The sequence below is a fragment of the Apis cerana genome, linkage group LG1 (assembly GCF_029169275.1).
Source record: "Apis cerana isolate GH-2021 linkage group LG1, AcerK_1.0, whole genome shotgun sequence".
In the NCBI taxonomy this organism is placed as follows: Eukaryota; Metazoa; Arthropoda; class Insecta; order Hymenoptera; family Apidae; genus Apis; species Apis cerana.
In genome coordinates, this window is record NC_083852.1 from 25,950,743 (window position 1) to 25,963,209 (window position 12,467).

Sequence of the window (12,467 nt, forward strand, 5' to 3'; positions counted from 1 at the left end):
TGCCAATCTTTCTATTCTCCCGCCGCTTCTCTCGCTGCTTTGTTTGTTTCTCTCCCTCTCTCTCTCTCGTATGGCATCTCCTTTCGAAGGAGATCGATCGTGACGATGATGACGGTTCAAAAATTCGATTGAAAACGTTTCTCTCGAATGGAATATCCTATTTTCTCTAATTTTACTTTATTTCCTTGTCCTGGGAAGGAACAAAGGACAAATGAATCATCTCGCGGGCGAAAGAAATATTTCATCTCCACCCTCCTCGTTCCCTTTATCACGAATTTTTATTTTCATTTTCGATGCTTTTTCCTTTTTTTCCTTTTTTTTTTACAATTCCACCGTTTCCGCGTATTTTCAAATGTAGGAGGGGGAGGGAGGTGTATCGCGCGATTCAGTTCGGTGAAACGATCGAAGAACGATTTACATAAACCAGTTTCTTCACTTGTGATTTACTTTTTGGGTCAACTCCATTTCGGCTGCATCATTTTACGTAGAACATTGCGTCGAATAGAATATTCAAATTTCGCAATTGGTTCCTCCTCCTCCTCCTCCTCCTTTCCCTTCCCCCTACTCCCGCGGAATTTTGTTTCCCGTTATAAATTTTCATTTTCATTCCTCGGCCCCTTTCTCACGAAAGGAAAGGAGGGAAAAATTTTCGTTCCCCGAAAAACTCTTACGCACTCGTCCCTTTCGCGACACGCTTTGTAACGGGTATGGAATTTTAAATCTCTTCTATAGCGCGGAAAATGACGCGGGTTTAAACGTGCGAAATATAGAGAGGAAAGGAAAGAAAGAAAGAAAAGAAAAGAAAAGGGGGAGGGAAGCATTTCTCTTCTCGTCTATTCCGACGAGAGAGGAGAGGAGAAAGGGGGGGGCGAGGGACAAAATCGCTATACTTAATAATTGTATTCGTCGCCCATGAGTATTTTATTCGATGTTCCCTCGTTGCATATTTTAATGCGACATTATATACGATTCTCGAAATTGCGTCGGGTAGACGGGCGCTTAACATGCGTGGAACGAGGACGGTGGGTCTGGAGGAAACGATTTATGAGGATCGATGTTGTATTATTGAAGCAATGGTTGATACGAGCCACACGGGATGCATACTTGATTGAGAACCTGCTTGTACTTGCTGCGTGCGGGTATCCGGTCCCGCGAATCGCTATTCGAATGGATTTTCCGATAAATTACGGTCAATCTAATCGCAAGTAATTGCTCCTTCGATATTTCAAATAAAACCGATAATAGTATAGAAGGAAAAATAGCACAGAAGAAGAAAAGAGCGTTCCTTTCGGCGCGGTCTTCGTTAAGTTTTTCTTTTTTTTAATAAAGGCGTCACGATTCTTTACGTTCCCGTTTTCTTCGCACCGCGTTTACAGCTGATGGTGTCGACGCGTGCCGATATTTATATGCCGAATATTAACAGAAATCTGCGAATCCTTTCAGTTCGCGCAGCACGTAACAACGGTTCACCGCAGCGTTACCAACCGTGCGTGTTATTCGCGCGTTGCTCTTTCGATGCGCGCGCGAAAGGCACGAGAGAAGCCAGTGAATTTCGAGTGGGCTCTATTAATCATTACATCGCGCGTTCGTTCGCCGACAGGCATTCGAATCCACCAGCCATTTGTACCTGTACGTGTAACGCCAATTACCCTCGAAACGTAAACGTAAAAATGTCCGACCACGGTATAATAACATCAGTGACGACATCCCCTCCCCAATGGTAAACATATTATCGGTGTTCACCGAGCCGTTTCACCCGTCATTAGTTGATAAAGAGCACCGTGAAATATACACGGATTCGAACGGTTAATAATAATCGAGTTTGAAAAGAAACTCAATCGATAATCCACGAATCCGATTTTTCCATTTTCCCATTTATCTACAATTCCATCGTTATTATCAGTTCTCTCTCTCTCTCTCTTCCAAGTACGATATCTTACACGATATATCAATATATTGCCTACGAGTTTTCGTTTCCTTATTACACACGGATGGTACGGCGAGAGCATAAATTTCTCTTGTGCGTTCGAAATCGAATAACGTCGGAACGAATCTCGTTTTTTCTCCGATCGATCCGATACGATACGAGTATGCGCGTGTACGTATACAGTGAATTTCTCTGTTTTCGCTTTTGATAAAATGCGAAATCCACGAAAGGACAAACCGAGGAACGGTTTTTTTTCTCGTCCTTCTTGATACGAAATTCAGCCCGAGGGCAGAATACGCGGTTGCGTCTGCGATACACGTATAATAAGATACAAGAGCATAATCGTATATCATATAAGTTGGTGAGCGCAAGTATTCCCCCTTCCTTTCTTCCCTCCGCCATACAGGATAGAATCACGGTCCCCGCCAACCGCCTTCGTGATCGCGCGGAAAGGTTACGCCGAGCGGAATTGCGAAGCGGAATTTGGAGAAGGTGGAAATCTGCTTACCTCGGAAAATTGAAAATCTCGAATGGGTTATCAACCACTCGAAGAAAAGATTTCTCCTGATAAATTTGAGAGAAGTAATTGGTTGGGTGGGATTGGAGGGGTAAAAGAAAGAAAGGAAAAGGGGGGAAGGTCGTTGGCAAATTCCCTTTGTTTGGACGCGGCAGCCAATGCGTTTAAGGGTTTTCACAAGTCGTACACAGCTTAACGCTTTTTATCCTTTCCACACTTTTTTCTCCTTCTCGTTCTCGTCGAGAATCGTTTAAACCCGTCGTCGCATGCACGTGAATCCGTCGTTGCGGAGAACGTATGTGTGTGCGTGGAATATCGGTGCCAGTTTCCAGCACCAACTTTTTGAACAAGATTGGAGAGTTGTACAACTGGATAAATGGTTTGGTCGGTGCGTAAGAAAATAAACGGAGGAAAAAATTGATTTTAATTCTTTTTCTCTACACTGGTATTGTAATAATATTGGGATTAATTTTAGCGTAATCAATTATTTGATACTGGGTTCACACGGCTAGAAAGAAGCTTCGCTGAATTATTTCCATTTCGCACTGTTCACAATCCTGATACTACGTTATACTGTAATAGAAGAGCTATAATTTGAATATTCAAAATGATAAAAATTATTTTCTGCTGACACATGATGAACGATTCGGAAAAAATTGATTTTAATTCTTAGCTACTTCTGTTATACTAATATTGGAATTAATTTTAGAAATTGGAGATTTCTTTCGTGATTATTAATGATCGCCGAACTATTTGATATTGAATGAAGAATCCTTCGATAGGATCACTTTGAACGTTTGACAAGTCTGACACCACACGCTATAAATTGAATATTCAAAATCGTAAAAATTATTTTTATTTATAAATTTAGAATAATCATGTAAGATGGAAGCTGAAATATTCTAAACTATTAATTACTTCGATGTAGTAGATTAATATATCTGAAATATATCCTTACTCCTATTATTCAAATTACATGTATATTACATTTGCAAATTACAAATCATAATTAACCTACGCATATTGATGAGAAATAAAAAAAATTTTTATATCATATCGATACAATTCTACGGATTCTATTATGTATTAGCCTAATGCATCTCGACGCTAATGCATCGAGATTTAGATCGTTTTGGATTGAGTATATGTGACAAATATCACATAAATAGAAAGAAAAATGCGTTTCTATAGCAACAGCTTGAGATTCGGAAATATCTGTAAAAAATTGCGCATATATATATATTGTTCGATGAAACTCTTTATAGACACGATAAAATATATTACATGGGAAGGATCGTTCGTGCTTAGTTGGCAGAAATTTTTTTTCGCGCTGTAGTCAATAACTCAGCGACTTAGAATAATTTAGGTCGCCAGTTTAAAACCAGGAGAAGGAACAGAGAGCCGTTATCATTCGCGACCGGTCTATCTTAAGAATCAAGGAGAAAATTGTGAAATTTATGCGCCTCGTGGCACAGGTAGGGAAGAAAGAAAGAAATTCGTCAGCCGTTCTCACGCGATACACAAAGAGAATACTCGGTCTTTCATTTCTATAGCGTGATTCAAGAAATCTAATTAGAAATCTGAAATAATACCCTTCTGAAATGCAGCGACGCAAAAATTCTGTTTCCTATTTCTATCTCGTTTCGCTCGACTTGTGCCCGTGGCGCGCGTCACAGTGGACGCGGAGAAAATCCGTGACAGGGCCGACGCGAGCCTGGTCGAGGGGGCAAGGCGGAAAGTAGCCCCGCGTCTCGTAAATTCCTTACGATAGCATTTCCGTGACTTATTACCGCGGCAGGCGAGAAACGTCGGCGGTGGCGCTGCGACTAATGGCGGCGTGGTTGGAAAAATAAGAGGAAGACTAAGTAACGGAAGGAACGGGTGGCCGCAATCGGGCCGTAATTTCGGACGACAACGACGAAGCGGGAGAAGCGCCCTTCGTCATGCGAAAGTCCGAAACCGATCTTACCGCCATTAAACGCCTTTAGATATATATATATATATATATATATAAAGATAGCGGGGCGATGGTCGGCCAACCGCGCGTATCAATCACGATAATAGGACAATAAATATCGGACCGACAGGGCGGCTGAGGTCAAAAGTGCAGCACCTTGCAATTTCTGCCCGAGTTGCCCCCCGACTAACCATCGCGCCCGCAATATGTAATCGCGGTTCCCTATCGCGGCCTAAGCCTCGCATTATGGCGCGCCCATTCCCATTTCTTTCCATATCGAGCACTCTCGTCTCGGTTATCCGATAACGGTTAACGAGACCGGTGGTCACGGTTACACGCTTTACTTTTATTACCTGCAATCTTTGAGCAGAGAAATCGTATCCTGCGCGAAACTGGTGGCGCGTGAAGTTCGTTTTTCCTCGCGTTATAAACTGTAAAAGAGGGGGAGGGAAGGAAGGAAAGAAGGAAGGAAGGAAGGAAGGAAGGAAGGGTCTGGGCTAACTATTAAAAGTTGCAAATTGCTGCAGACACACACTGCGGGCCCGGCCGACCACTTCGGCTCTCCTCTCCGTCCTATCCTAACTTACTTACGTACCCCGGCATGCCTCGCTACCCTCGCACAGTCACCCGCTTGCTTACTTATTCCTTATCCTTTCCCTGTTTCCGCGCCGCAGTACCCTCGCGTTACATTACTTGTTCATGTTCTTTCCCCGTTGCATCTGGTGCAACCTGCAACTCCCTGGAAAGATGTAAGCGACCAGGTATGCAAACTTTTGGATAACGAAACAACTCTCTCTCTCTCTCTCTCTTTCTGTTTGCCGTTGTATTATTTCTCGCATTTGTTGAAGGGAAAAGTTTCGAAACGACCCTTCCCCGACTAGATCGGTGGGGAGGGATGGGGAGGAGGGGAGGGGTAACAGCTGGCCTGCAGTTCCACGATTATGAAACATCCTCCGCTCACCATCCTCGTATATATGCACACGATTTGATCCGATTATCGACTTATGTATAATTTTCGACAGAATCATCGAGATGAAATATTCATTCCACGGGATCGAACGATATAAATATTATATTCGCTCGTATACACCCCTCCTCCCCGTAATATTTACGTTCACGCACGCGTGAAAATTGTTACGATATGGATGGGTGTAGGATCCTGTGTTTTTTTCGCTCATTTGTTTTCGAAAATTTGTATTACGGATGTCTTTGTCATCGATGTGACACGATTCAGGAGTGAATTCCCCCTTTGTTCCTCTTTCTTGTTATCTTTGACGGAAGGAAGAGGCCGAGATTTTCATCCCCCCTCCGAATAAATCGTAACTCGCGAAGGAATTTTCAAAGGGATCGCTCCTTCTTTCGAATTTCATTTATCAACGGATGAGTATCACAGTTTTCGGAGAAGGTAAATAAACCTTCGAAAGAAGGTAAATAGCGTAACCTTTGAAATTCATCCATGTCCGACTAATCGACAATCTCGAATAACCGGAGCGATAGAAAAATTTTTATAAATCTTGTCTTCTCGAATTTCGAATTTCTTTTTTTCGAAATACCACCGCGCAAAGATACATCGATGGTTTAACCGATAGGAAGAGAGGATAGCGCGCAATCTCTTGGAGGAGACATCCACGAACCCTGGGATCTGGGAATTATAAATGAATTCCGTTCGCGCAAACGTAGCGTAAAAATGACAAACAACGCGCGATAAACCCGTCGCATTACACATCAATTATCGTGTTGGGTGCCCTCCCCCCCCGAATGTTTCGACCATTGTCGTTTTCTTTCCAATTGAGCATCGCTGTATCGCGATTGTAACGGGGCTAATAAAGCAAATGAAACGCGGATCGTTGCCCCGATTCGTGCTCCAATAAAGGGCATTAACGGCATTTATTTTACCGGTTAGCTGCGGCTTTTCATTTCTCTTCCCAACGCCCAACGCATCCCTATAAAGCATTTTCCAACACGCGCCGCACTCGATACGAATCGGAAACAAAGCGTTCGTATCCATCCAAGTAAACGGTTTATCGGCCGGATAGTATTTTGCTTACGTGGGCAAATTATTCGTTCGTAATTCGGTTTAATCATCGCTTGATTACCGAATTCGGATACCGGGATAATTAACATCCTCTCTCCGAACGGATAAATAATCGGGGAGAGGATATAATTTTTTCAATTCGCCGAGGATAATTTTCGAAAAGAAGAAAGAAAGAAAAAGGAAGAAGAAGAGGGGGGAGGACGGTAATGGTAAGAAAAATGAAAAGTAACGATTCGATATCACGGAGGGCGCCATTTGCGTGTACGATACGTATCGTTCGTACGGATGACACCATTTTTCCATTAAGTCTGTCCACAGTTTGTGGTAAGGTGGAAAAGGCTTTACGATTATCCACGCTCGTTCGACTGTTATTCGAACTCTCTTCCACTCCCTTAATATTCCTCCACCGGATTAATTATCCCAGTCGTAAATTCTAAGCAACGTTTGTATATAAAACTTTGGAATCTCGCTGATGAAATCCAATCTTTTGAACTTGAGCAATGACGCATTCTTGTTAATAATTCACTCGTACGTAACCGCGATTCTCCCACCGTGTACACCACGAATAGCCAGGGATTTACTTTATACTCGAGTGAATTGATACAACGATCGAGTCAATACGCGACACGAATATCGATCGAAATGTAGGGCGCCGAGGAGCAGGATTTATTACTTTCGAGTGAAAAGGAATGGGAGAAAGAGAGAAAGTGAATGAGGGTAATAAAAAGAAAAAAGGAAGGGTTAATCGATCGAATTGTTGACTCGATATAATTGTTTGTTTACGGATCTTATGGATCGTTTGTTTATTATGACAAGTTGTTTTGTTTTCGAAACTCTAATCTCGAATCCATATACATACATGTATATATGGAATATTAAGGGATTAGCCGGATTACAAAATGTATATTAATGACGAGTAATTAAAACAATGATAATAATAGTTTCATGAATCGTATATACCTTTCGACATATACATTCATCTTGTAATGACGTTACGTGTATTTTACGCTTCAACCTATCAATAATAGGATAAAGCCTAATCGGTAATCCCTCGACATAAACACATTTCGGATGTATCTCGTTACTTCATAAAATTGTAAGATATCGAGGATCTGAAGAATGAATACGACGAAAGAGAATCACTTTTCGTTTTCGAACCTCACCGTGCAAGCGGTTTCTTCGAAATGACTTTTACTATCCATCGAATATCGAGGACGTCGAAGGGGAGGGATACGTCGTGATGCATAAAGAATCTTAGTTTATGGCGACCGTTAAGAGGCGACGATACCCGACACGTCCTATTTCCGTCGTCTTTTTTCGCCGTCGTATATTCCTGCTCCCGGATCACTGCCCATCCATCCCTTTGCCGAATCAAATAGCGAATGTTAACTACAGGCGATAATCTATAAACGAAATTACCCTTCGTTCCGAGAAAATCTAGAAATCTGTCGGTAGGAAGTACGTGAGTGCTTTATCAGCTAAAACGTTTTAACCGGGCAGAGAGGTATAAATTCGATCGATTCTTTGTCCTTCCGTTTCTTCGAAATAACTTTACTGCCATCTTTTTACGCCGGCGATTCGCGTTATACTCGTGGATGTTTCGCGACCGTCGATCAAAAATATACCAACCATATATATTTCTCTGAAAATTCGTTATATTTTTTCATACATTGTGTTGTTTATTATACGCATAACCAGTGATGATTTATTGTTTCAGGAGATGAAAGTTAATTGGGCCACGTCTCCGGGAAACCAACCAAAGCAAGACACCAGCAGTAAGTATGGCGTAACGTTGCGGTGTTATGTTGGTGGTAATATGTTTTATCAGGTTGTATGATTTTTAAATGTGATCACATATGATTGTGAAATTATAATCGAACGTGGTAGCAACGTTGGATTATTATAAACGATTCTATCAAAGCGATGCAAATCTTTTTCTAAAAGATGTAAAATATTTTATTAACCAATTGGCCAGCGGCCAATACAAAGAGGCCTTATAATTTATCCTTCTTTGTTACCGCGATATTCAATTCATCGAGACTTTATTGAACGGACAATGTACTCGCGTATTTCAATTTCACCGTTATATTCACTCTCGATATTACGTTATGATATATCAGTTTTCTTTGAGCCACCGTTTAACATAATAGTCGTGTGTCGAGCAAACTCGTGAATTATTTTCCGAGCAAAAATATTTTTTTCTTTTCGAAACGGGTCGTTTCAAAAACAGCCCGAATTACAAATAAACGAATAGAATAATTTTTAATTCTTACATTTTTATTACGTCCGCGTAAATGAATAATCCTCGTACACGGATAAGGAACAAAGAATCGAGAAATTAATTTGCATATTGCGGCTAATTATTCGCGATATAAATTACCCGTTTATAGCCCCGCAAAGTTCAAAAGTTATTAAAGGACTCTAAACATCTTATCGTTGGTCTTAAATCCTCTCCCCGCCTTCTTTTTCTTTTCTAGATCGCCCTTATTTCCACGTTAATTACAAATAATTAAATGGAATTAGGTTTCCAATGATTACATGTACATGTATATCTCGCATTTCTTGCATCGTTTTTCCTTGAGAGAAGCTGAAAAACCTCGTACTCAAGGATATCACATTGAATAAACGAAATTCGAAATTATATATATATATGGAATCAAAATGGGGTCGCAAAGCGTAATTATTCTCAGGAATATATCCGTCTCGATTTCCCCTGGAACAATGATTTAAAGGATGAGTTATCAGGTGGAATTCCACAGAACAGGTATCCGTATGAATCGGAGAAATTACGGCGTACGAACTCGAAGTAACAGTTTCACGTATTCGTGCTATAATTTCTGCGCATAAGAGCTGTCCGGTACAGGGATAGTTAGGCATTAAACGTACGTCACTTGGTAAGCTCTTTCGCTCTCCGTTTCCCTCCTACCTTCGGAGGGAAGCGTGGACCAGTACGTCGTAACTACTTCCTTTCCGTGTATGGATTTTCGTTGCCTATGCTTACGAAAAAAAAAAAAAGAAAGAAAAGAAAAGGAAAAGAAAAAGAAATTAATACGTTGCCCAGAATATCCAGATATCTTTCAGCGCGATATATATACCACAGTTCGAAGTTACCCTCTCGAATAACTTTGCTTTATTCCTCCGTGTTTTATTACGCGATACGGGTTCCAAATCCTTCTACTTCCCCTCCTCTTCCCGAGTTATTGAAAACTATTAAACGGCGGATTGTACGGCGGTGTAAAATATTTCTTTCGAGCCCCGAGATCATAACCATTTACGCGAAAACTCCGTTCTCCGTTTCCGCTCTTTTCTTTCGAATATTCGTTCGTTCAAAACGATTTCATGTCTCGTTTAATTCCCGTCTTTTGTGCGTGCACGAAACACGCGGAAAAATTTCATTATAGCGGCAACTGCTTTCAATTAACACGGAAAACTTATCATAATTAAATATACGCCCACGTTCCATTTGGCTAATTACAAGCAGGTTGTAGTAGCGGATGGTATTTACTTATCATTCCGGATGATTCGGCCCGACAAGATAATCGGTAATAATATATCGAGCAAGGTGCGGTCAACACCTTTTAACTCGAAGGCAAGGGGAACGTCGCGAAATATTATAATTATGGTATAAATTTAAAAAGGTCTCGTTTGAACGACGGAGGAAGGGTGTTGTTTGTTTAACGGTGATATGATAAACGATATGATATGACGAAGGAGATAGGGAAAATTGTATTACGCGTTACAGGCCGATTTAATTTAATTAAATTTGCCCACTCGCCCCTTCCTCTCCTCGACCTAACCCTCTGAGCTGACACGCTATAATAAAATTTGACGGATATCTAATTCGAAATTTCTCCGATCCTTACTTGAAACTTGACTTGAAATTATAACTTTCTCCTAAGAAGCTCGTATTTCTCATATTTATTCAATCTTACAGAAACACACGTACATAAAACCCAGTTCTCCATAAATCAAATCAAATTCACCGAAATATTGGATGTATCAACGGCCGATGATCGCATAAATAACGTGGTAGGAAGAAGTTTCGCTTATCTGGTACCTGGGAGTAAAGGATACACAACACGCGCGTGTCCCATTCCTTTATTATACACGTACACGGAAGGAGGGTGGGAGAGAGGGTGCGTGTGTTCGCGTTTGAAATTCAGCGAGGGGTGGCGGCAATATTTAACTCAGTCTGAAATTCCTCTTTTTATAGACTTGTAAAACCGTGACAGGCACATGGGACCCCGATGTGCCTCCACCTCGCCCACCCCTCACCTCCATATCGTCCTCTCTCTTCTCCATCCCCTCGTTACCCCATCCGAAGCGGTTAGACACTCCTCCCCCTCCTCTATCTCTTCCTCTCTTCCCTCTTCCATCGCCTCACCCGACCCCCCACGATCTCTCCCCCCTTCGAAGCCGCGCCACACGGACGAATGCAAAACTAAAACGCACCTCCCCTTCACCTTCCTCTTCCTTCGTTCACCGTGTAAATACGGTCGTGGAACTGCGGCAACCTGTACTACGGTCGTTGAACGTAGGTGAGCGCACTTTTTCTCACAACCAACTACTCTCCACGGCCACGACCCTCCGCGGGGCCAGAGTCGTCTGCGTTACCACGATCGAGAAAATGCCGAGGCTTCTTTTCTTTACTTTTCCTCCCCGTGACAGGGGAGGAAAATGGCACGGAAGTCTGGGAGTACACCTGCGGCATCCTGCGACTCTCCATCCGAAACGAGCCTACGAAATCTAGTGGCAACGCTAGACTTCACTGGAGGCTCTTCTTAAGTTCGCAAGTCGATACACCGTAGGATGAACCATAACCTCGAGTCGCCGATCCTTTATTCGTTCTTTATTGGTTAGAGAAGATGTACGCAGTCGAAGAGCTGTGTAATTTGAATAAAATTATTCGTGCACAATTATCACGTCTTAACTTGAATAATATCAAATTACATTTATTAGATTAAATGATCCTCTGAATTTTATCTTACGTTTTGATTCATAGAGATTCGGATAATTCCGTGTAAAAATAGACGATCAGTTTCGCATCTCCTCGGTTTCAAGCGGAATGTGAAAAGCGAAGTAGTATGAAAAGACGCGTAGAAAAGTGAAATTCGATGAGGGCGCACGGTCGGAGGTCGTAGAGCTGGCGAGGTGCTCGACACAATTTCGGTGCTTCAGGGATCGTTTCGAAAATGGTATCGTATCGCGGACAATTAGGAAGATTTTCTAGGAGGAAATCGAAGGGAGACGTTAACCAGCGAATTACCAGTAACGGTATATACCAACGTATACGCGTTCCAACTTAGCTCGGATGACGACTTCGAAATGGTGGTCGTTTACGAGCGCTCGTAATGTATGCTTGGGGAATTTTCCCGCCTCGCCCAGGAATATTATCCAAAGACAATGGGTGCGAGTATAATACGGGAGAGCGGGAACGTAATGAGAGGAGATTTCGACAGTTACATCCGAGGCGGGGGGGAAAGCTTTCGGACTTTTACGGTTTTAAATCTTCTTCGTAATACGCGTCATAAAGGGATAAAAATTTTATGGCGCCTTGTAATCGGGATTTACGCCGAGCACGATGGGATATACGTATGTATACCGCGCAGATCGCCCTAAGATCCGTAAAATATCAGCAACTTTTAACGTCCAGGTTTCGTTTCAATGAGTTAGTTAAGAATAATTTATCGTAGCAACGCATCGAATAAGTCGCGGTTAAATGGAAGGATTATGTTAGGTCGTGTCACGTGAAATTGCCGTTTTTGTTGCTCGAAACAATATATATACTTTTGAAATTAGAATCCTTATACGAAACACGAGCCGTTGGATTTAGCGATCTTTCGCTTCAGTGGGAAGAAATTCTTCGAAATTAGCAGGGAATACAGTTTTTCGAATATTTTATTTTTTAAAAACAATTGTAAATGTCGAAACGAATGATAAAATCGGTTAAAATATATGGGTATAGTAGATGGGTTGATTTCATATTCAATTCGATTAATTTTTGTAGAATGGTTTTGCGATGTGCGGTTGA

At 41.8% G+C, this 12,467-nt stretch overlaps 1 protein-coding gene across 5 annotated transcripts in view; it reads left to right on the top strand.

The window, feature by feature from the left end:
* LOC107993953 (nucleolysin TIAR) overlaps window positions 1-12,467 on the top strand; it is a 455,817-nt gene that overhangs the window by 184,922 nt on the left and 258,428 nt on the right. For all 5 annotated transcript variants that reach the window (XR_009833413.1, XR_009833414.1, XM_062087124.1 and 2 more), the window contains exon 3: window positions 8,154-8,211. Coding sequence is in view for 3 of the 5 variants with exons in the window: in XM_062087124.1 (XP_061943108.1) it covers window positions 8,154-8,211 (58 nt within the window). In the remaining 2 variants the exon portion in view is untranslated. The remainder of the gene's footprint in view (window positions 1-8,153; window positions 8,212-12,467) is intronic.